We start from the raw sequence: 22,957 nt of genomic DNA, 5'->3' as shown, positions 1-22,957 counted from the left end.
CCGAGCCCAGGGTGGGGAGGACGCCGGCTTGGCCTCCGCCCCCGGATACAGCACGCGCCGATATAGAGGGGCCGGCTTGGGCCCGGGGCGGCTGGTTCGCTCGGCGCGCACTAGCGGCGGAGGGGCCCGGGTCCCAGGTGCGCGGTGGAGCAGCCCTGAAGGCGGCGGGGGCGGGGAGGCGCCTGTGGGGGGAGCGCCGAGGCCCCGCGCCCCCGCCTCCCCGCCCCCGGCCCGAGCGGCTGTCATCGCGGGCGGGCGGCGCTGCGCCCGGGTGCGGCTCATCGCCGGCGGCGGCGGCGCGGCCGGGAGGTGCGGGACTCGGCGCGGGCGGGACGCGGGCGCTGCTGCTCGCAGGAGCAGCCAGGTGGGCGCCGCGCGGGCCGCGGCCGCCGTCGCGCCCCTTCTCGCTTCCCGGTCCGGGCTCTGCGCGCTTCCCTCCGTGGGACTTCGACTCTCTGCCCGAGGTCGTTCCACCGCCTTGGGCTCGGCCTCCGGGAGCCCGCGGGGTCTCCGCCCGAGGTCTCTGCGCCTGGCGCGGGGCCTGCGGCTCCCCGCCCGGCGCCCGCTGTCTCTTCTGCGCCCTCTGTTCGTCTCTCCGCCCGACGTCTGGTCTCGGTGGCACGGGCTGCGCCTCCCGTCGCCGTCGCTGCCTCGGGCTTTGTCTCTCCCGGCCTTTGGGCCCTCTGTCCTGGGCGCCGTCGTTTTCCATCCCTCTCGGCTCGAGTTCCCGTCTGGGTCTGACTTCGCGGGGCCCCGCCTCGGAGCTCGGGCTCCGATCGGCCGTTTTCCGTGCGGCTTCAGGTCCCGACCACCTGCCTGGGCTCCTCCGTCTCTCCAGGTTTCTCTTGTCTCTCGGCGTGTCTCATCTACCACTGTGTCTGGTTCTGCGTCCGTCTCTCCCAGGATTTCTTGTTTAGCCTCTGTCTCTCGGTGTCTCTGATCTCTGTTTCTCTCTTTCGTTGTCTCTGCCTCTACGTCTTTCTCGTCTCCCCAGGTTTTCTCTGACTCGGCATCACTGGGTCTCTGTCACTCGGATTTTCGTGTCTGTCATCCTGGGGTCCTCTCTCCGTTAAGCAGCGCGGGTTCCGTGTCTCTCGCTCTCGTCTCGGCCCAGCTCTCTGTTTCTCCCAAACTGTGTGTCTGTGTCCCTCGTCCCTGTCAGATCCCAAAACACTCGGGCCCCACTGCGTCCGGGTTCACTGGCATCTCCCGCGCTGCCGAGCCCATCTCATTTTCTCAGAATCGGGGTTTTGTTCTCTGATGAACGAATCTGGATCGAAGCACATCGAATGCGAGGGTCCGCGCTGGGGCTCGGCGGGGGCAGCGAGGGAGGAGCCCCCAGTTGGGAAGGGGAGCGCGAGGCAGGCACCGGGACCGGGAAGGAGAGGCCGGCGCGGGGCGCGCAGGGCGCTCTAATGGGTGGCCTGCCTCGGGCGGCTTGGCCCAGGGCGTTGTCCTAGGGGCCACATGCAGGGCAGGAGGAGGGCGCCGTGAGCGCGCGGCCGCGGTGCTGCAGCACCCCGGGAACTCAGGTCTGCGGCGCTGCCAGTCGCCGTCCCAACCTGCGCTGACCTGACCCCTTCCTCCCTCCGCAGACGGACGCCGCGGGCATGGACTATTCATACGACGAGGACCTGGACGAGCTGTGTCCCGTGTGTGGGGACAAGGTGTCGGGCTACCACTATGGGCTGCTCACATGCGAGAGCTGCAAGGTGAGCGGGCCGCCGGCCGGCAAGGTTAGCGCGGGGCGGGAAGGCGAGCGCAGGGAAACGCGGGGCAAAGCCCTGCCAGGAGGCAGAGAAGGGTCGCCCCGCCCCACGCTGACTCCCCTCTCCCTAGGGCTTCTTCAAGCGCACGGTGCAAAACAACAAGCACTACACGTGCACCGAGAGCCAGAGCTGCAAGATCGACAAGACGCAGCGCAAGCGCTGTCCCTTCTGCCGCTTCCAGAAGTGCCTGACGGTGGGGATGCGCCTGGAAGGTGCGCGCGCCGCGCCGCGGACCTCCGACCCCTGACCTCCGACCCCTGACCTCCGACAGAGCGGGTGTAGGGGGTGGAGTGAGACAGGGGAGAAGGGAGGGCGCCGCTTTCTGGGGCCCGGTGGTTGGCCCCTCACCTGACAGTCCAGCGGATCTCTGCCGGACAGGGGTGAAAACTGGCCTGGGTCCGGCCCAGGTGAGGGATGTGTGCAGGCCCAGCCTGGGTTGAGCTGAGAAGTATCTGAAAGTGGACCCCGAAAGGTGAGCCTCTCCCCAGCCCTTGAGCGGGGTGGGCTGCACTGGGCAGAGCCCTGCAGAGCTCTTCCGTCTGTGGAAAGTTCTGCAACAGCCCCACGGACATCTAGCACCATCCAGAGCAAGTCCTCTTGGCTGCTCAATTCCTTTACTGGAGTTCAAGTTCCAGTGCCACCACTTACCTGCTGGGCCACATTAAGCAAGTTCCTTAACCTCTGAGCTGCAGATTCCCCATCTGAAAAATGGGCTTCGTCGCAGTGCCTTCCGCATTGAGTTAGTGAGAGAATTGTACGAAAGCTCCTAATATCGTACCTGGCAAACAGTAAATGCTCAACGGGTTAGCTTTATTATTATCGGCATTCTTTACGATATTATCTATCCACCATCACTGCCCAGCCCTCACTCCTCCAGCCTACCCATCTGTTCCTGCGTTCATCCGTCCAGAGGATTCACTCAGTTCATTCACTCAGCAGGCAAGAGTTCCCGCCCTGTTTTCAGCCAGACCTTGAGAGGGCTTGGGACTGGGGAACAATCACCCCCACAGGACTCAGGCCCATTCTTGCCTCAGCCCTCAGCCCTCAGTCCAGAGGCAGGAAAGACTCAAGCTCTTTGAGGGTGGACCGTCGTAGGCTTCCACCCTGTTGGCCCCAGCTGGGCTTTGCGCTGAGCAGGCAGCTGTTGGCTAAACTTTTTAAACAATATAGAAGGAGAGCTGCAGACCACAAGTTCTGCCACAGAGGAAGGACTCCTGGATGGGAGGTCTCCTGTCCTGTCCCCAGAGCCCATGTCCCCAGGTTCAGGTCCCCAGGGGCCAGTAGAGCTGGTTATTGTGAGCAGCATAAGCCCCTAGTGGGACGTGAGCTTTCTGAGGAGGGCAGCCCACCCCTGTGGCAGGAAGGTTGGCCGAGCAGGCCCCCAAGACACATCCCTTGCTGAGTGCTGCCCTCTCCCTCCCTTCTCCCTCCTCCTGGAGCCCAGGGTAGGGTATTGTCTGAATAGGGGCTGGGGCCACACTGCAGCTGCAGAGATGCAACATTTGGGTCTGGTTGGTGACATATTCGTGACCAGCAAGGGGTTCCTTCCCCCAGCACAGAGCCTGAGCTAACTCTAAACTCAGCTTCAAATTTGAAGGCAAATTTGAGTCATTTTGCAACAGGGTTTTGACAGCCAGTCAGTAAAAAGCTAGATATTGGGACCCAGGTGTGAACAAGGCTGTTCAGGGCCCACTTCCTATCACTATCTCCCTGCCATGCCCTGTGCCCAACCTGAACCTATTGGTGAGCCCCCAGAAGCTCTCAGCCTGGGTCACATGGCATGGTACCGTTCAGCAGGATGAGAGTGGGCAAGAGGCAGGACATCTCGAGCAAGGACAGTGGATTCTGCCTGGGTGAATCCAAGAATACTTCATGGAGGTGGTGATCTGAGGGCTGCATGTTCAGCAGGCAGAAGAGAAGGAAAGGGTTTGAGGCAGTAGGAATATCAAAGGCAGGGTAAAGAAGAAGAGGAGCAGAGAGATGAGGAAGGTGGAGTGGAAAGAACACAGGGTCTCATGAGGGAGACAAGGCCTTGAGCGCCCGGCTAAGGAGACTGACTTCACCTACATGCAGAGGGACCCATGAAAGCGTATTGACTTAGGAGCCAGGAACGAGTTTCACAGTCAGATCTGTTTGGGAAAGATCTGTGCATGGGGCAGTACAGAGGGTGGCTTGGAGGGGGTGAGCCTGACCCTTGCCTCTGTCCACAGCTGTGCGTGCTGACCGCATGCGGGGCGGCCGGAACAAGTTTGGGCCCATGTACAAGCGGGACCGGGCCCTGAAGCAGCAGAAGAAGGCACAGATTCGAGCCAACGGCTTCAAGCTAGAGACAGGCCCCCCTGTGGGGGTGCCCCCACCGCCACCGCCCCCACCGGACTACATGCTGCCCCCTGGCCTGCACGCGCCAGAACCCAAGGGCCTGGCCTCTGGTCCACCTTCTGGGCCACTGGGTGACTTTGGGGCCCCAGCCCTGCCCATGGCTGTGCCTGGCACCCACGGGCCCCTGGCCGGCTACCTCTATCCTGCCTTCCCTGGCCGTGCCATCAAGTCCGAGTACCCAGAGCCCTACGCCAGCCCACCGCAGCCTGGGCCACCCTACGGCTACCCCGAGCCCTTCTCTGGAGGGCCTGGCATTCCCGAGCTCATCCTGCAGCTGCTGCAGCTGGAGCCAGATGAGGACCAGGTACGGGCGCGCATCGTGGGCTGCCTGCAAGAACCGGCCAAAGGCCGCCCAGACCAGCCTGCGGCCTTCAGCCTCCTGTGCAGGATGGCTGACCAGACCTTCATCTCCATCGTGGACTGGGCACGCAGGTGCATGGTCTTCAAGGAGCTGGAGGTGAGTACCTCCTCCTACCTGGCTGGCAGCTGTATGTGGGGTGTCCTCGTAGCTGCCCAAGCCTCAGTGTCAGTCACGCCTTGGACAGGGATGTCCTGCCCAGACTTCAGCCAGTGTCTGGGGACAGGGAGGTGCTGAGTCGTGTTTCTGATCCATCACAGCCTTCCTTGCTTTCCCCCCATTCCTCATTCCCCCCTTTTCTCTCTCTCCTTCTCTGTTTCTTGAGTCTCTATCTCTCACAGCCTCTGCTTCTTCTGCCTCTGCCTCTGTTTCTTTCTGTTGTCTCACTGTCTCTCTCCCTGGGGTGCTGTCTCTCCGCTTTTCTGTGTTTCACCAGCCCTTTCAGCCTCTGTCCGTTTCTCTCCTAGTCTGTGTCTGTGTAGGCACTTATCTCTCTCTTCCTCTGAGATCCCGGGCTCCCAAAAGACTAGCTGAGTCCTTGGGAGACTCTCTGGCTGCCCCAGCCCAACGTCAGGGGGAGCGTCCCACCCACCCTGTTATCCCATTTGGAGAAGCTGCCGATCCTCGTCAGCCTCACGTGTCATAGATGGAGGTCTCAGTGTCTCAGAGTTCGGGATGATTATGGGCCTTCTCCTTCCCAGCTAAAGTGAAGGATCTTACTGTCCCTGCCTCTCTCGTGCGTGATGATTTGTCCCATGTATAAGTGTGTGTGTCGTGTGTGTGTGTGTGTGGGGGGGGAGTTGAGGGGGAGGGGAGAGAGGGGATGGCAGGGCTGGCCACTGATCTTCCAGATGAGGCCGACTCTCTACTGCAAGGTCTTCCATCCTCCTGGGTTGAGGAACCTGTGGCTAAAGTAAGCAGGAGAGCATTGGGAGAAAATGAGGCCAGACAGGAAAGAATTTCCCTGTCATCCCGTCTAGTGGTTTGAAGGGCCCAAGGCCTGGCAGCTGCCCCTCTAGTGCCCTGGCTGCCTATGATCAGGGTGTTCTGCTAACCTCAGAGGCCCCCCAAGCCCGGCCAGGCCCATCCTCTCTGGCCCGGGCACAGGCCCTCTTCAGCTCAGGCCAATCGGTGTCTGCCTTTCCCAAGCCGGCCCTGCTGGTGTTCCGGGGCTGGGTGTAAACAGCGGGACCTGTTGCCCTCCCTGCTGGGGCCACTGCAGCCTTGAGCAGCATTGTCAGTGTTGACGTCACTTGGGCCTGGGCTTCCCCTCCAGGGGCAGGTGGCCGGATGGGCCGGGGGCACTGCCTGCTGGGCTGGGCATACGGGGGAATAAGGTGGGGGTGGGCATCATGGGCTGGGGGCCTGGGTTACTCTGGGAGCCAAGAATTGGTGGTGATGGCTCCTGCTTCTACTGTGGAGGGCCTGTCTTGGCTGAGGCCTGGGGATATGCAAGGTGTCATGGGGTGGGTTTTCTTACCCCTGTCCCTTCTGTGGGCCAACTTCATGGGTAGAACAAGAGGCAGAGCCTTGAACAATCCCAGATGGATTGTTCCACTCATGGCTGGAGGCCCTGGTAGGGGATGAGGACCCTTGGGTTGGTTGCCAGCTTCCCCTCCAGATTTCCCATGAGCCCCCTATGCAGCGGGAGGAGGAACAGAGCATTCCCAGCCTTCCAGAGCCCTGGATCCAGGGGCAGGGCACTTCCTCTGGCTGCCTTCCTAGTCTCTCGGGGTTTTTCACGCAGGATGGGAAGGGCTTTTGTCCCAGCTTTGCTGAGTGTTTTTTCCTGCCTCTGGCTTCTCTGTGGTCCAAACCTTCCTGCTTCCCCTTCCCAGAGTCTCTGAATTGAGCCCAGGAATATGAACCGTGGTCACCACCCCCTGTAAAGGAGCCTTGCAGATAAGTACCAGCCCAGTCCTTAGAGGGCTCTCATCAGCCACATGGAACTTCTTTCCCACTGTCCACTGAGTCCTGGACTGGTGTCTGTTTGCAAAGCCAGAGGTGGGGAGGCAGACGAGGGGGAGGAGTGCTGAATGACCCTGTTCTCCCTTTTGGCTGACCGTTCATCATCCCCTCACCTCTGGGCAGGACGTACATCTTAGCAGACAGCAAAGGGGGCTCCCTAGCTTTGAGAGTGGGGCAGCCCTTGGGCTGGGCACTGGGGACACTGAAATGAATTGAACCCAGGAGTCTGCCAGGCTAGAGAGGAGACAGACATGTACATAGGCAATGCCAATGCAGGGTGCCCAGGGCTCTGAGAGCAATGGAAAGGGGCTGAGGGAGCCCAGCAGGAGAGCAAATGGCCCTAAGAACGTTAGGGAAGGTTCCTTTGATCTGTGCCTTTCCAGAAAGCAGCCTGAGAAGATTAAGGCATTCCAGGAAGTGGGAACAGCATAGGCTAAGGCCCCGAATGTGGAAAGGCATCATGTGTCCGGGAGTTCCAGGTGGTCCTATGAGGCAGGTCTGGGCAGGTTGGCTGGTTCAGAAGCAGAGCTTGGACCAGGAGTGGGTCCTTCGGCAGTGGATGATGGACAGCCTACCAGGGCTGGCAGAGGCCCCATATCCTCTTCCCAGAGGCCCACTCAGCCCTCTGATGCTGATGTCTTGATGCCCAGGGGAAGGCCTGGGGTCTTTGCTGAGCTGTCAGGGATGCTGGGGGCCCAGATGTTGGAGCTCTGGATGCCCTTTGGGGATTCTCCTCCTCCATCCTGTTTCCCAGCTTGGATGTCCCTCTGCCTCTATTTTTCCATCTCGCGCATCATAGCATGTTACATCTGACAATGGCGCAGAGTTAACAGCAAAGACCAGAATCAGGGAGGCCTGTGTTCAAGTTCCAGCTCTGCCACTTACCAGGTGTGTGACTTTGGGCAAGTCACTTGACTCCTCTGGGCCTCAGTTTCCTCATCTATAAAATGGGGGAAGTTGAAATAATATCCTCCTCATAGGGTTGTTGTAAGGATTTAGTGAGGCAGGACAGGTGAAGAATTTAGCATGGGGTGCGGCACACAGGAAGCATTCAGTAAGTGGGAGCAGCAGCTGCATCCCCCTTCCTGTCTCCTCTGTTGTGAAACAATTTAATCTGTACTTGCAGGTAGTATAGAGGCCTGGCTGGGAAGCATGAAAAACAGATACATTGTGTCCATGAGCCTCTGAGCACCTAGAGTTCTGGGAGCAGATGGGGCCCACTTGGCCTGGGTTTATAAAGCAAACTCATACCTGCCAGGTAGTGGAAGCCCACCTGTACCTGCGGCTCAGTGCGGGGCAGTGTGTAGGCCCAGGCAGTCAGCCTGTGTGGACAGTTCCCGTGAAGGACAGGTTGGGAGGATGCAAGCTAGGAATTAAGGAGTGGGAGGCAAGGGCCAGGAGTGCCTAATGACCCATCGTGACTTCAGTTCGCCCTCGACGTCCAGCTCCGAGGCCCTCGATTGGCAACAGATTTAACTGCTCAGATATATGGTTTCATTTAAGCAGCAGTAACTCTGTCAGTCCTAGGCTGAAAAACGACGGGCCTGCTGACGACTCGGCCAGGAGAACTCCGTGGCCAGCCCGTGGCATGTCAGCCACTGGAGAATTACAGAGCCTGCTGGCCTTCGGCCGCAGACTGATCAGACCCCAGGGGGCTCCAGAGGGGGGCCTGCTGGGAGGGAGGTCAGCTCTGCACCCATAAATACCCCGTCTCTGAGGCAGGCTGCAAAGTGTCAAGGCTCCTGGAAGATTTGTGGCAGACAGCAGGAGGGGTGGGTGGCTGGTGGGCCAGGCAGAAGGGCCAGGCGACAAGGGACCCCAGGGCCTGGACTACAAACGTCCTTGTTCCCAGGACAGCAGGGAGGCCTGGGGCCAGAGGGGGAACATTTTGCATAGGGAGAAACTTAGGGAAGGTGAAAACCAACCCTCTTTGGTTAAGTGTGCCTCTTAGCCACCTGCTTTCCTGTGGAGAGGAGCTGGCAGCTACGGCCCTCTGGTTTTCTTTTAAATAGAAAGAGAAGTGTGTGTGTGTGTGTGTGTGTGTGTGTGTGTGTGTGTGTGTGTGTGTGTGTTTGTACACATGTGCTCATCTGTTTGGGGAGTGTCTTGGAGTTGGGTGTCTTTATGTGTCCATCTGTCCATCTAGTGGAAGAGCGAGTGAAAAATCTGGCAGGAAAGATTGCTTGGCTGGGCTGTGTGGGAACGCAGGCTGGGACATCGTCCCCAGGCGAGCCAACCATGGTCCACGGAGCCCTTACAACGGACATCCCCGTGTCCACACATTTTCTCTAACCGAATGAGGGAGGATTTATTTTTCCCACTCTCAGAACAGGAAATCAGGGCAGAGAAGGATGTGTGACTGGGCTGGAAATAAAACAAAGGGCACTGGGCACCAAAGCTCAGCCACCATATTGCATCTCTCTGCCCCTATCAGCCCTGCTAGGCAGGGCTGCCCCCACTTCTGGTGCCTGGGTCTGGGTACAGAGTCTGCTCCCAGGGCTTGGCCAGCCGGGTCACGGTGACCCCTTCTGCTTTCTCCCTAAGGCTCAGCCTGCTTATCTCCTAATTCTCCCCCTTATCTTTCACTCTTCCACCTCCCCACCCCCTGTTCCTTCAATCTGGGCACAAGTGCATCTGCTCCTGAGGCCCCCGTGGGTGGGGGGCAGAGCCAAGCCCTGCATGTCCTTCCTCCTGCTTTGCCTTCATCTGGGTCATCGAAGGTGGGCCATTTGACTCCCAGGGCAGGTCCCCACCCAGCATTCCCACCGCCCCCCACCAAGACCGGCCCAGTTGGGGGCATTTGGGCAGAGCCTAGCTCCCTGTGTGTTACCTGAGGCGAGCCTCTGTTTCCTTATCGGGAATATGGGCAGAGTGTCGCTAGGGCAGGGTTGTGGAGTCCTGGCTGTACAGGGACCGGGGCCTGGTTGTAGGCTCACTGAGCCTCACCTCCTTTGGAAACTGATGCGGTGCCTCCTGCTTGCTCTCTGGGGTCTGGATACTTCTGGAGGAGAGCTAAGGTGAGATAAGAAGCAATGTCTTTGTGAATCCCCAGCTCTGGTTCTCAGTCTCTCCTGGCCCCTCAAGTACAGGCTGGCTGTGGCTGAGCCTCGGGTCACCCTGGCAGGGCTTCTGTTCTGACTGTAATGGGGCTCTAGGAAGAATCTTCTGCCAGAGAGGAAGGAGAGGTGTGGGTTCTTGACGCCGAGATGAGGTGAGGAGGGAGGATGGGAGGTGGGGGACTCAGAGCAGGATACAGATTGACCCTGTCTCCTGTCTCAGCATGTGGGCCGGGGACGGGGTAGGCAGGAGAGGCCTGGAGGAAGCCTGACTGTGTCCACCTACTCGCTTTGCTCTTTGTCCATTTTTTCTCTCCCTTTGTCTGCCTGAGGACAGGTCCCAAGGCTGTCCCCAGGAGAGGAGGGGAGCAGAGGGGACGAGGGGGCTTCTACCCCCCAGAAGAGAGCTTTTCGTTAGGCCTGGGACAGTTGCGCTCAGGCCAGGGGCTGCTTGGACCCCTCCATCCTCCGGGTTGGGGGTGGTTCCTCTGTGCTCTCTGTGCGTGTCTTAGGGAGCACATATTTGTTCACCAGCTGCTCACTGACCCCTCCTATGGGGGACCAGTCCTGCCTTCCCATACCCCACAGGTATTGGGAAAGGCAGAGGCATGAATACGTGCCATCAGATGTTGCAGGTGCCATGTCCAGAGGATGGGGAGAGCACCAAGGAAGGAGGAAGGCTTGGCGAGGGTTTCATGGGGGAGGTAAAGAGTATTCCGTGAACTCCTGGGTGGCAAGAGTGGGTCTTATTCCACCTAGTGGCTAAGATCATGCATGTGAGCAAGACAGAGCTGTGTGATCCTGGGCAAGTTACTTGACATCTCTGGGCTCAGTATCTTCTCTCCATAGACTGGGAATAACCACTATACCAACCTCACAGGGTTGGGGAGCTGCAGTGCAACGAGTGTTAGCTATCGTGGTTCGCATTTACTCCAGGGCAGGGCCAGGAAGGTGCCCAGGTCATGTGACCAGGAGGTGTCTGCTGGGTAGGTGGTGGCTGGCTGATAAGCTGCAGAGGCTGAGAGGGACTGGATCTGTACTGCGTCTTCCTAGTATGACCTGCAGTGCCAGGAGGGTTATTGTTTGTCACTGTGGGGAGCTGTGGACGGAATATGCCAGCCCTGGCCCTGGCCTGGCTCTCTGTGACCCCATGAGGGTCCCTCGCCTCCCTGGGTGGCAGATTCTTCATCTGGAAAATAAGGGATTAGGTCCGGGCATCCCTCAGGGCCTTCTGGCTCTGGCATCCCACGGTTCTGAGTCCCACCCACCACTGGTCGGTCCACTCTCGCCGTGCTGGAGTGCATCGGTCCTGAGTGGAGCCCCCTCAGGGCGGTCCCCACTGCACTGCAGGCCCCGACCGCAGCCCAGGTGTTCAGATCTGCCTGCTGTCACTTTTCTGTGGCTGCTTTAGATGCCAGACCACCGCCACCCACCTGCTCACTCCCTGGGCTTGACCTCAGGCCTCTTTTCTTGTCCTGAGCCTGAGAGCTCTGCATGAGGCTCAGGGAAAGCCTTGTTTCCTCTTTGTGGCTTGTTGTTTTTGCGTGATCGAGGCTGCTAGAGATGTGACCACAGGACAAATGGGCACATGGAATTAACAATGTTCTTCCCTACATTTAAAGGAGTCCTTCACAGGCACTTCCGTAGACATTAAGCCACCTTTTAATACTTTGCCCACTTCACAGATGAGAAAACCGAGGCCTAGAAAGGTTATAGAACTTGCTTACAGTCATACAGCTTGTAAAAGGCATAGCTGGGGCCTGAAGCCACGCCCATCCGAGTCCTGAGCACCTCTGCTGGACCCTCTTATTATGTTGTTAGACCCCTTTGATGAACTAGACAGATGGGCAAACTGGGCACAGAGAGGTTAAGCACCTTTCCCAGGTCACATACTCAACTGAGCCTCTGAACTGAGAGTGGGAGGAGAAGTGAGAGGAAGGTCCCTGGCTGGACCCCGCTGGACCTGGTGTGCCTCTTCCTTGCAGGTGGCCGACCAGATGACACTGCTGCAGAACTGCTGGAGTGAGCTCCTGGTGTTTGATCACATCTACCGCCAGATCCAACATGGCAAGGAGGGCAGCATCCTGCTGGTCACTGGGCAGGAGGTGACCAGACCTGACGTGCCCTGCCCTGCCCCCACTGTGCACTTCCAGAATTCTGAGCCCAGGAGAGGTCCCAGGCCTCTCCAGGGCTGGCCCTGAGCACCCCGAATATCAGCCCTTTTCCCCAAGTTCATGCGGTGGGACAGCAGCTCTAATCAGGGCCCAAGGGAGAGCACGCATGGAAGTACCAATCGGAGGCTGGGGGTCCATGTGCCCATGAGGGCTGGGAGCCTGGGCCCTGGGTATTAGGGCTGACAGGGTTCCTGGGGCCTGAGGAGATGTTGCCCCCACCCAGCTCAGCTCCATGGCTGAGCGAGGCCTGGCCTGGTCAGGGGAGGCTCTTGGAGTGGCACTGGATCTTGAGAGAATAACTAGGGGGTGGTCAGGTAGTGAAAGGTGCTGGGGTGCAGTCCCCACCTCCACCATAGGCAGAGCGGAAAGCATGAGCAAAGTCTCAGGAAGGGACGTTTAGAACTCTTGAGCCACCAGGAGCCACTGGTATGCTGGACTGTGGGTTTGGCGAGGCCGACTGGGGGGTGAGACAAGCTAAGAGATAAAGCTGGAGGTATTGCTAGGGGCTGGGTTGGATAAGACCTCGCAGGCCCTAAATCCTGAAAGAGTGAATTAATAAATGAATGGGCAGAGGGGTCTGGGCCCCAAAGAACTCAGAGTCAGAATTTGGGCTCCCCCCTAGAGCAGGGAATTAGAGGCACTAGGATAGGGTCCCTGGGCACAGACACTCCTGAAATGGTGCAGGGAGTAAGTGGCGGGGGGGGGGGGAGGAAGGGGGACCCCCAGCTGGTGAGAGCAGGTGCAGGGGAAATGGAGGGAAGTAGAAGGGAGACTGAAGACCGGGACTAGCCTTATGGGGAGGAACATCACGCCCAGGGCAGACGTAGAAGGTGGCGGCTTCACAGGTGCTCGGGTGGGGGTGGGAGACTGAGGCCCTGCCCTCCAGCCCCTACCTCCATCCCAGGCCCTCTGTCTTTCTGTCCTCATCCTCAAGCCTCACCCTGGGTGTCTTGGGCCATCCAGGGCCAGGGGAATGCTGGTCCCAAAGGTGTGACACTGAGGCCACCTGTGAATTCAAATGAAGAGTCTGCGGTATGAGTGTTTGTATGCTGACCCGTGCCAGCATGCAAGTGAAAGTCTGAGGCTGTGGGAATGTGTGTGTGAGTGTGTGTGTTTGCCTGTATTTTATTGTGCACATAAATGTGTGGGTGTCGAGACCTCACTGTCACCAAGTCAGTGGGAGCACACACGTGGGCGTGTGTCTGTCTGTGTTGCCCTGTGATGTGACCATGCAAGGGGTGCGTGTGTGTGTTCACGTCATGAAGTGGCTGGACGACCCTATGAGTGTGTCCATGCGTGTGTGTGAATGTGAGCTGAAGGGGGCCACGTCCTCAGCCCGTGTCCATGTGTGGAACCCCAGGCAGTCTTGTGGTCATAGCCACATGTATCCAGGCAGACCTGCCCCGCTCCTGCCTCCACGCCCAGCAGACATGGTATTTGCTGCAGACGCCACACAAAACACAAAAGCAGCTCTTTGTGTGTGAAGGACCCTTCAGCTCTCCTTCTGCACCTACCTGCCCGGTGTCGGCTCTGCTGCCACGGGGGCCCTCAGCTGGGGGCGGGCAGTGTGAGGAGGGCTGAGAGCCTGGGCCCTGGGTGTTAGGGCCAGGAGGGTTCCTGGGGCCTGAGGAGATGCTGCCCCCACCTGGCTCAGCTCTACGGCTGGGCACACGGACCCCCATCCTCCGATTGGCACTTTCCATACACACTCTCCCAGTCCCTGATCAGAGCTCCTGCCCCATCCTGCCCCATGCTCTGCCACCCTGACCCCTGTGGTCTGCCCACCCAGGTGGAGCTGAGCACGGTGGCTGCCCAGGCTGGCTCCCTGCTGCATGGCCTGGTACTGCGGGCACAGGAGCTGGTGCTACAGCTTCACGCGCTGCAGCTGGACCGCCAGGAATTCGTCTGCCTCAAGTTCCTCATCCTCTTCAGCCTCGGTGAGTGGGCTGAGTGAGGCCTGGCCCAGCCGGGTGGTGCCAAGGGGGTAGGCAGATGGCTGGGCTGGCATTGAGACCCCAAGATGGGGCTATGCGCTGGGGCCTTGGTGGGGCAAGGCCCTCTCCCTTAGTGAACAAGGGCATGAGGGGACCTGGTGCTTAAAACGAGGGTTGCTTGCTTTCTGGGCCTCAGTTTCTGTTTCAAAGTCCAGAGGGCCAAGATAAAGTCATAAACTCGCGCATTATAGGATGAGGCCCCCTTCCTAGAATCTGGTGAATTGCCCGCTGAAAGCCTGAGAAAAGTGCCCATGCCACCTCCAGATAATGCACAGGTGGTTTCAGGGGCTTCTGTTCCCTGGCTCCCCTCCTGGGGTCCCTGTTTTTCCCAGTTTCCTGCTACACGGAGGGTCCAAATTCTGAGTCTGAGCTCTTTGGGGCCCAGACCCCTTTGCCCATTCATTCATTCATTCATTCATTCACTCTACAGACATTTGCTCTGCCTTGCACTGGGGATACGGAGTGAACAAAAAAGACCCAAATCTCTGTCTGCAGGGAGCTGACCTTCTCTTGGGAAGAGAGACATTGTGCATAAAATGATTAGTAAAACACATAAATTAGTGGAATGGTTAGTAAAACGTATAGCCTGGAAGACTGCAATAAGTGCTACGGAGGAAACTGAGGGAGCAGAGGGCAAGCCCAGCCCCCAGCTTGCTCCACTCCCAAAGGCCCTGGTGTCTCCCTTCCATTGCCTTCCCAACCCGCCCAGCCCATGCCAATCCAGTCTCTACCCTCCCTCTGGGCTCTCATCAGGCTGGCCTCCTCTCCTTCACCCAACAAGCCATCTTCTGTGCCCAGCGATGCCACAAGCACAGAGGTTTTCCTTGCTCTCAGGTAGCTCCCAACCTGGGAGAGGCCTCTGGCCAGCGCCATCATGGCTGGGCCAGAGAGATGGGGAATCAGAACAGGGTGTGAGGGCTCTGCCTGGAAGGCTTCCTGGAAGAGGAACATCTGAGCAGGGTCTTAGAGGATGAGTGGGAGTTTGCTGGGGGAATAAACCTTTTAGCCGAGGTGCAGATGGGATGGAAGGTTGAAACAGAGGGCTACGAATGCCTTGTCACTGGAGGAGAGGGCAGATAGAGACATTGTCTTTGCGGCAAATGGCATTATAGCCACAATCTGGCAAGAGTTCGCCTACCCAAGAGTTGTGGGAGGCAGAAGCAGAGGGGAAGAAGGGGGCTGGGAGGGGGTAATTAGTGACGTGTTCTTTGTGGGAAGCCCAGTACTCCGGCCATGGATGGGCCTGGGTGCCTGGGTGGGGTCTTCTGACTCAACAGGCTGATAGCTGGACGGCTTATCTGCAAAGCTACGGAGGTTGGTAGGGGCATCCATGGTGGGGGGCGGGGTGCTGAATCTGGGGCAGCCAGTTAGGAGCCATGGCCTGAGGTCTTTAGAGGAGCCTCAGGGTCCCAGGCCAGGCTGGCTCCAGCTGGGGGAAGCCCCCACCTTCCTCTGTGTCCTAATCTTGTCTGAGCTGCTGGGCTCTGGGATTCTGGGACTGGGTCTGGCCAAAGCCATGGACGGCTGTGCTTGCAGATGTGGATAACCCAGGAGTTAGGTGTGTGTTTGTACCTTTGTGTTTGTATCTTTATTTTCACACGTGCAGGCTGTGAAGTTTTACATGTGCACATTTTATGTGTCACATTGTGTGAAGAATCTGCGTGTAACTGGGGAGGGACTGGGTAGATATGGAGATATGTGGAATGGGTGGTGCTTGGGACACATAGAATTGGAGTGTGGGATATAGTGTGGTCTGGGTGGTTTGTGAGGTGATACGTTGTGACACGACCACCATCAGGAGGCTGCCAGGGAGGTCCTGAGGAGGGCTGGGGGGGGGGGTTACCAGCTACCCATCTCCTTGGCCAGGGCTCTATCTATCCTTGGGCAACCCCTGCAAAACAGGGACCATCTTTCGGTTTTCCAGACTACTTGGGACCTGAGACACAGCCTGTGGCCCCCAGCCCTCTTCCCTCCAGAGCCCCAGCACTGGGGACTTCCAGGCCCAGCACAGCTCTGGCCTCTACCAGGTGATCCGTGTAGGACTTGTCCTCTTCCGGGGTGTCCAGAGGACAGCACAGCTGAGCCCAGCCCTCTTCCCTGGGTCCAGGAAGGGGCTGTGCTCATGCGTGCCCCACCCCCCTTCATGCTAAGCTTGATCCTGTTTTCCAGAAGAGGCAGCTGGAGCCTGAGCCTGGAGTATCCACAGTGCTTAGCTGGAGCAGGCTGGAGGGGTGGGATGGAGGAGGAAGAGTGTGTGCACATGTGTGCACGTGGGTGTGCCCCCGTGCCCGGCCGGGTGGGGCAGTGATTAGGAATGGGGACTAGAGACGGACCACTTGGATTCTCAATCTGGAGTCTCTTTTGCCCTTGAGCAAACCACTCCCTTCTCTGAGCCTCTATTGCCCCATCTGTAAAATGACCATCATAGTAATCCTTAACTTGCTATGAGGATTTAATGAACGAACTCCCCAAAATGCTCAGCACGTGGCCTGGCCGTTGGAATGTGTGTCAGTATTGCCTTCATTATAACCATCATTATTAAGTTGATGAGCAAATGAACAAGTTAATAATAGAAAGAATGAATGAATGAGTCAGTCTCCATCTCTATTGCACGCTGTGTGTCTGGCACAGTGCCTGGCCTTTGGGGGCTGAGGTGGGTGAGGGCGTGCTTAGCCCAGCAGGCCAGATATTCTAGTGAAGTTGGGGTATGAGGAAAGGCGGAAGCCCCAGGACCTGGCCTGCCCAAACTCGTGGGAGAGCATTGAGAGAGGAGACCAGGTAAGCCACAGAGGCCATTGGCTGACAGGTTCCAGGTAGAAGAGGACCCTGAGCAGTTTAATGTGATCAGGGTTGGGCCAAAGAAGAGAAACCAACTACACCTAGGATATCAAGGAAGGCTTCTTGGTGGAGGGGCCTTTGAGCTGGGCCTTGCAGTATGAGTAGGAGTATTCTGGGTGAAACAAAGCGAATAGCAGCAAGGGCATTCCAGACTGAAGGAACAGCTTGTCCAGTGGTATAGGAGAATCCTGAAAGTCTGCTGTGGCTGTGGGGCAGGGAGAGGGTGCAGAGGAGGCTGCTGAGCTGTGCAAGGCCTTGAATGCCAGGCTTAGCATCTTGAACCTTCCCTGGGGAAGGATTTTCAGCAGGGGGGTAACATGATCAAATTTGTGTTTTAGAAGGTGCTTCCAACTGCAGCATGGGAAAAGGATGGCAGAGCCCTGCGAAAGGCTAGACCTGGGGCAGGGGTGAAGTGAACAAATTTGGGCAAGATGAGAAGGAAGATTTGCCCAGAGTCTGGAAGGTGGGAGGGGGCTCCTTCTATGACCACCAGACCTGGGTTCCCAAGGGAACTGGGGGCCAGGGAGGGACGACCACTTACCACAGACCTCTAGCTCGCATGCTGGGTGTCACCTTTAGGGCAACACCTCCTTGGGCTGGGCAGCCTGAACCCCTGTGGTGACTGTCTCCTACTCCACCCCACTCTCCCCCACTCTCCCCCCCCCCCCACTGCCCTCCAGCCCACTCAGCGCCTCCTTCTCGCCTGCCTCCGCAGAAGGGTGCCATTTGGTGTCTAAATAGCCGTCTCAGGCAGGCGAGGAGGCAGGTAAGGAGGTTTAATTAAAATTAGTGCCTCTCTCCTGGCAATCACGGTGTTTATGAAGATGGGCCCGGCTGGCATTGTTCTGCAGAGGACTTAATCGAAGCTTAATGGATTGACCTAACATTCGATTTCCTGACTTCCATTGAGGCGGCGGCAGCAGCATTCCCTTAAGCGTTTGCAATTTACCCACTGCTCCTCGCCAACAAAAGGCGGCCTGAATAGCAGCCCCACTCGAGGGGCCATTGTGCGCGGGGGCGCCTGCCTGAGTCACCGCTATTGGGACAACATTCTTTATGCCTCACTGGAATGAAAGGATTATTCAAATATTCAATTAAACCGTGAAAAGGGGGCTTTTCTGAGAACCTGGGGGGCCCCAGCTCCGCAGAGCTAGCGGGCTGCTCTCTGAGGCGGGGGTGCCATCTCCCAGCCCCCTTCCCCCTCCCACCTCCAGGATTGCTGGGAGCTGAGCAGGCTTTTCTAGAGGGTACCCATCTCCAACCTGTGGTCTCTTAGGGCCCCAGAGCTGGGCACACAGATTAGGTCCAGTTCTTGGGTTCCCTGTGAGGAGGCAGAGATTAATTTACCTCCATGTTGCAGATCACAGGAAACTGAGGCTCTGAGAGGGGAAGAGACTTGCCCAAGTTCACCCAGCTGGAGGTAGAGCTGGGATTTGAACCCCTGACACATTAAGGGGGCATCTCAGGTTTGCGTATCCCTGCTCTGTGATTGATGGAGGAAGGGCATGGAGTTTGGTGGGATGTTGGCTCTGTCATATCCATGACTCCACAGTCTTCACACAGTCCCTTTAGGTGGGGGCACAGGGAGGCTGGGAGAAGGGACGGGACTTAAGCATGATGTCCTTCACGGTGAAGACAAAGTTGAGTCTGCAGTCCAGAGTAGCCTCTGGGGAAACCTAGGACCCCAGGGGAGGCCCTTGGGTGGCTCTCCTGGATTGGATGAACTGCAATGTTATCAGATCCAAGCTTGACTCCACTTACCCACAGGGTTTTGGAATCAGAGAGACCTGGGCTCAAATCCGGACTCTGGCATCTATTGTGTGTCCCAGGCACGCCCCACCGTTTCTGCACCAGAGGGGTGCCCTTTCCTGCTTGTCTGGGCGTCTGCAGGGATTAACTAAGCTGGGAGCAAGGTGTCTGGTTGGTGCCCAGGAAACTGGGTCCGCTTATACTGTAGTTGTTGGGGCTTAATTAGTGAGTGTGTTTCCCTCCCCAGCCCTGTAGCCAACCTCAAGGGGAAAGCGGGGGATCTCTAGTCTGTAGAGAGCTGGGGACCCATAGAACTGCTAGGAGGGGGGCTATCCCTGAAAGCTGTCCCTGTTCTGCACCCATCTCCTGCACTCCGCTCTACTGTCCCTGGTGCGTGCTACTGAGAACAGTAAATCCTGGTAAAGCCGAGGCTCCGGGCCTCTAGGGCCCTCCCACTCCTGCCTCTACTGCAGCATCCTAGCCAGTCTTCCCCTCCCCCCCAGCTGTTTCCTCTGGGCCCCTTTACTGCTGTGTGGCTTTGACCTAGTCCCTACCCTTCTCTGGACCCCCAGCCTCCTATTGTGAATTGTCAGAAAGCAATGTCAGGAGACTTGCCCTAGCTCCAGGGATGGTAGGGGGTAGAGGGAACAGTATTGGGATGGAAAGAGGTTGGGATAGGGATGGAGTTAGGTTGGAGGGGGAACTTCCTATGACCTTTGAATGAGTCTGGAGCAAGTCAGGCGAAGGAGCAGGGCTGCTATGAACAGTTGGGCAGGTTGTTCACTGCACAAGGGAACCTAGGCAGGGGATGCGAAGGGGCTGAAATCCAGCTTGTGTGCCCCTCACCAAGCTGTCTCTCTGTGGATAAGGGGGCACTTCGTTCTAATTGACACAAAGGTGCCTTATGGCCTAATGTCAACCCTGAGGAGTTGAGGAAGAAAATGACCCTGGCTCACTTATTACAGGAAGGAGAGGGGGCTGGGAGTGGGAGTGGAGGATTGGGGCCAGATCCTGCCATACGCCCCAGGCCCAGCTCGGGTTTCCTTAAATCCGACTTTGGACAACACAGGCCTCAGTGCGAGCGTTGGGGGCGGCTGGGGATCAGGGTTGCCAGGAGCATGAAGCTCTCCTGGCGCAGTGGGTGTTAAGAGGGATTAGAAGGGCCAAGGGCTGCACACGCTGGGCTCCCGACTCCTCCGCAGCAGTAGGGCTGGGGGTGGGAGGGGTGGACCGGAAGTGGTGGACGGCCATTTTCTGAGCTGCTGGGTGCCACATCCCAGGGAAGGCCAGGCTACGATTTGGGGAAGAAGGACCGATTCTGTGGATTTCTTTTGACCCTCAGCCTGCAGGCAGGGCACCAGCTGGAGATGCTGCCCTAGAGCTGAAAGAGGTCTGTAGGTTGTGATGAGGACTGTGTGACAAGAAACTGACCCTGTCTGGGCACCCCTGGGAGCCAAACACCTGCATAGGACCCTGCACCCAGCCCTCACCCTGCAAAGTGGGCATGACCTCTTTCATAGAGGAAGAAGGCCTTTCAGGTCAGGAGGGGGCAGGGCACAGGCCACTGCTCCTAAAAGGTGGGGCTGGGATTTGAACCCCCATCCATCTCACCCCCAAGACATTTTATTTTTTGTCTCTTCACTGGACCTCGGGTGTCCAGCGGTGCGTTGATCACACTCTTCCATTCACGGCACGAAGGATCATTGGTTCGTGTGCAGCCAACTGGCCTCCACTGCCTCCCATAGGCAACCGTTCCTTCATGTGTAACTTGGATCTTTTGTTTGTCCCTGTTCTTACTCAATGTGCCTGCCTGTTTTGTGTACTCACGCTTTAATTTATGTAGAGATCTTTGTTTTCTAGACCTCATTCTGAATCTATCTGTTTTGCTTTATTTCCAGTCAGCCCCATGTTTTTAAAGACCCACCCATCGCTCTGTGTAATGTCTGCTCCTTTACTGTCTACTGCACAGGACTCCCAGGGGGTGCAGCCACCACATGGCCATCCAGGCTCCTCCCCATCATCATAAATACTGCTTGTGGTACTGGAGCCTCTTGATTGATCAGAGGGTAGACCCAAGGAGTGCCTGTCGCTCTTTAGAATGGGGCCACCAGTACACACGCTTCACAGTTGTGAGATGGGACCCTTCCATTCACAGTGCACCTCTCTGGTGGTTGCGGCGGGGTGGTGACATTCATGGGAATGATGGCAACGGGATAGTTTTGACCATGGGGATGGGGGTGGTGTTGATCATGGCCATGGTGAGAGAAGTGAGAATGGTAACAACTGACATATCGGGACTTCTTGCTGTTGTGCCATGCGCTGTTCTTCTGAGCACTGTCCACGTGTCAAGTCCCTGAATTCTCCCGACACTCTTGTGAGATAGATACTACTGTCACCCCCATTTTCAGATGAGGAAGTTGAAAGGTTAAATAACATGCCCAGGGATACACCTGGTGGGCTTGGTGATGGTGGAGGTGTTCCTCGTGACCACTGTGATGATGACAATGGCAGTAATGATGGCGACAGGTGATTGTGGCGGGGTGGTTGATGGTGGCAGTGTGTGTTGGTGATAACCACAGGGAGGTTGGTGTTGGTGACTGCTGATGATGGCGATGTTTAATTATGGTGATGACGGTGATGGTGACAATGGTGGTGACAGGAATGATTGAGGTTTGGTTGATGATGGCAGCAGTGGCCATGTTTGGGGACAACATAGGGATGCGATATTAGTGAGTGATGATGGTGGCAGTGTTCATCAGCCATGGCGGTGACAATGGTAATGGTGACGTGGTGGTGATGGTGGTGATGGGGAGATTGTGGTTGCATCGTTGCTGGTGGCAGTGCCCATGGAATCACCATTCCACTGAGTTGGTGATGCCAGTGACTATCGATGATGTGATGGGTTGGTGATGGTGACGGAGCTCCTCCCTTTTGCAGACGTGAAGTTCCTGAATAACCACAGCCTGGTGAAGGATGCTCAGGAGAAGGCCAATGCCGCCCTGCTTGATTACACCCTGTGCCACTACCCGCATTGCGGGGACAAGTTCCAGCAGCTGCTGCTGTGCCTGGTGGAGGTGAGGGCACTGAGCATGCAGGCCAAGGAATACCTGTACCACAAGCACCTGGGCAATGAGATGCCCCGCAACAACCTGCTCATCGAGATGCTGCAAGCCAAGCAGACTTGAGCCTGGGCTGGGTGGGACCGGGACCTGGGCCGGGGGAGGGGCCGCAGCCAGCCCCGCGGCCCTCCAGACGGTTTATTTTATTATGCCGACCCAGGAGCCCCACCTTGTGGGCCTCTGCCCCTGAGTTCTCTGAAGCCCTGTGTTTGGGAAGTGGGTGAGGGTGGGCAGGGCCTGGCTGAGGTCGGGTGGCCCCCTAGCCACTGGCACTGCCACTCAGAGTGCCCCAAGGAGATGGCTGCTAGCCACCCCTCTCCCTCCTCCTGCTCCCAGCTCCCAGCTATCTGTCCTGGAGTCTGGAGCACCAGGGAAGAGGTTGGGGAATCCCTGGTGGGCCTCAATGTCCTTTGGGTCAGAGGTCATCCCTCCTTCGTCTCCTGGAAACAGAAGCAGAAAGAAGTTGAGTGGGCACCATCTGGTTCTGGAGACCCCCTCAGACGGACCAGGAGGGACACCCTCTGTTTTATAAACTAGGCATAACTGAGTCTGCAAAATTGGACAGGGACAGTTAGGCCCTGGAGGACATTGGGAGACTGGTTAGGACAAAAAGACCTCCTCCTTAGCCCTCTACCCCATTTGACTTCTGCAGGGGAGAACTTTGACATGTTATCTGAAAAGAATTTTGCTACAATCATCTTTCTATCCCTCTCCCACCAGAGGAGAAGTTTGGCACAATCAACATTCTAGCCCAACTCGCAATTGGCCAGCCCAGGCTGGTATTTATCTGCAAGGCTGTAGTCAAGAGGTTATTTGTTTTGTTTGTTTCTTAATCTAGATACTCCTTGAAAGGTGTGTATGTGGGGGGTAGGAGACAAATTTGGGGATGAGGCTGGGGTTTGGGGATTAGCACCATGTACGGCCCATGGTTTGTCCCCAAACACCCTCATACCACGTACCTCACTGGTGGAGCTGGGTCATTATTTCTGAGCCCTATTCCAATCCAGAGAAGAGCTGTTGCTTGCCCCCCACCCCACTCAATGAGCAGCAGGATGCCTTGTGGGGGGCTCAGAGTCTCTGTGTGTGGGAATATGGGTGACCTTGGGGAGGGTGTATGGGTCTACAGATGAGGGACATTGCCAATAAGCCCCTCCCTCATTGGCCACATCCCATTGGGTCCCTTGCTGCAAACCCTTGAAGTTGGGCCTCAACTCCCTGCCCTTTGTCCTAAAAGACACTCTCCAGGGCAAGGCACTAGGGAGAGGCCTCGGCTGTCCTCTGTCCCTGGGCTGGACATCCACTGCCTGTCCTGCTTTCATGTTGCCGTTGCAGCTTGCGCTGAGCCTGCCCAGTTGGAGGTGACTGGGCATCCCTGCTTCCCTGCTTTCCACTGCCCTGTCTCAGTCCCCACCCCTGCCCACTGAAGTGTGTGTCCCCACCAAGGCCGGAGACCCACAGCCCCAAATGAGAAGTGCCCTTAAGAATCTCCCAGCCCCTGCAGCCCTGGAATAAATTTTGCAATTAGTTTCCAGCTACCTTTGGCTATTTACATT

General features: G+C 57.4%; 1 protein-coding gene across 3 annotated transcripts; it reads left to right on the top strand.

Annotated features, from left to right (window-relative positions):
- On the top strand, nucleotides 1–22,939 carry NR5A1 (nuclear receptor subfamily 5 group A member 1). 3 transcript variants are annotated; one of them, XM_074330994.1, is made up of 7 exons: nucleotides 1–137; nucleotides 1,596–1,712; nucleotides 1,840–1,981; nucleotides 3,980–4,605; nucleotides 11,516–11,635; nucleotides 13,494–13,641; nucleotides 21,223–22,939. In XM_074330994.1, exons 2-7 carry the CDS (start codon nucleotides 1,611–1,613, stop codon nucleotides 21,468–21,470), a joined length of 1,386 nt encoding a protein of 461 aa, XP_074187095.1. In that variant the 5' UTR covers nucleotides 1–137; nucleotides 1,596–1,610; the 3' UTR covers nucleotides 21,471–22,939. The 3 variants fall into 3 exon arrangements, with proteins under 3 accessions (XP_074187095.1, XP_074187097.1, XP_074187096.1); XM_074330996.1 differs by having other exon boundaries at nucleotides 81–309; XM_074330995.1 differs by having other exon boundaries at nucleotides 81–364.
- The last annotated feature ends 18 nt before the right edge of the window (nucleotides 22,940–22,957 follow it).

This window comes from Rhinolophus sinicus, linkage group LG04, assembly GCF_036562045.2.
Source record: "Rhinolophus sinicus isolate RSC01 linkage group LG04, ASM3656204v1, whole genome shotgun sequence".
Classification (NCBI taxonomy): domain Eukaryota; kingdom Metazoa; phylum Chordata; class Mammalia; order Chiroptera; family Rhinolophidae; genus Rhinolophus; species Rhinolophus sinicus.
This window is presented reverse-complemented; position numbering and strand designations above follow the sequence as displayed.

Coding starts and splice junctions, on each gene's coding strand:
- NR5A1 (XM_074330994.1), top strand. CDS start 1,611: ATGGACTATTCATACGACGAGGACCTGGACGAGCTGTGTCCCGTGTGT. Junction 1,713..1,839: donor TCACATGCGAGAGCTGCAAG/GTGAGCGGGCCG, acceptor CCCTCTCCCTAG/GGCTTCTTCAAGCGCACGGT. Junction 13,642..21,222: donor CCTCATCCTCTTCAGCCTCG/GTGAGTGGGCTG, acceptor TCCCTTTTGCAG/ACGTGAAGTTCCTGAATAAC.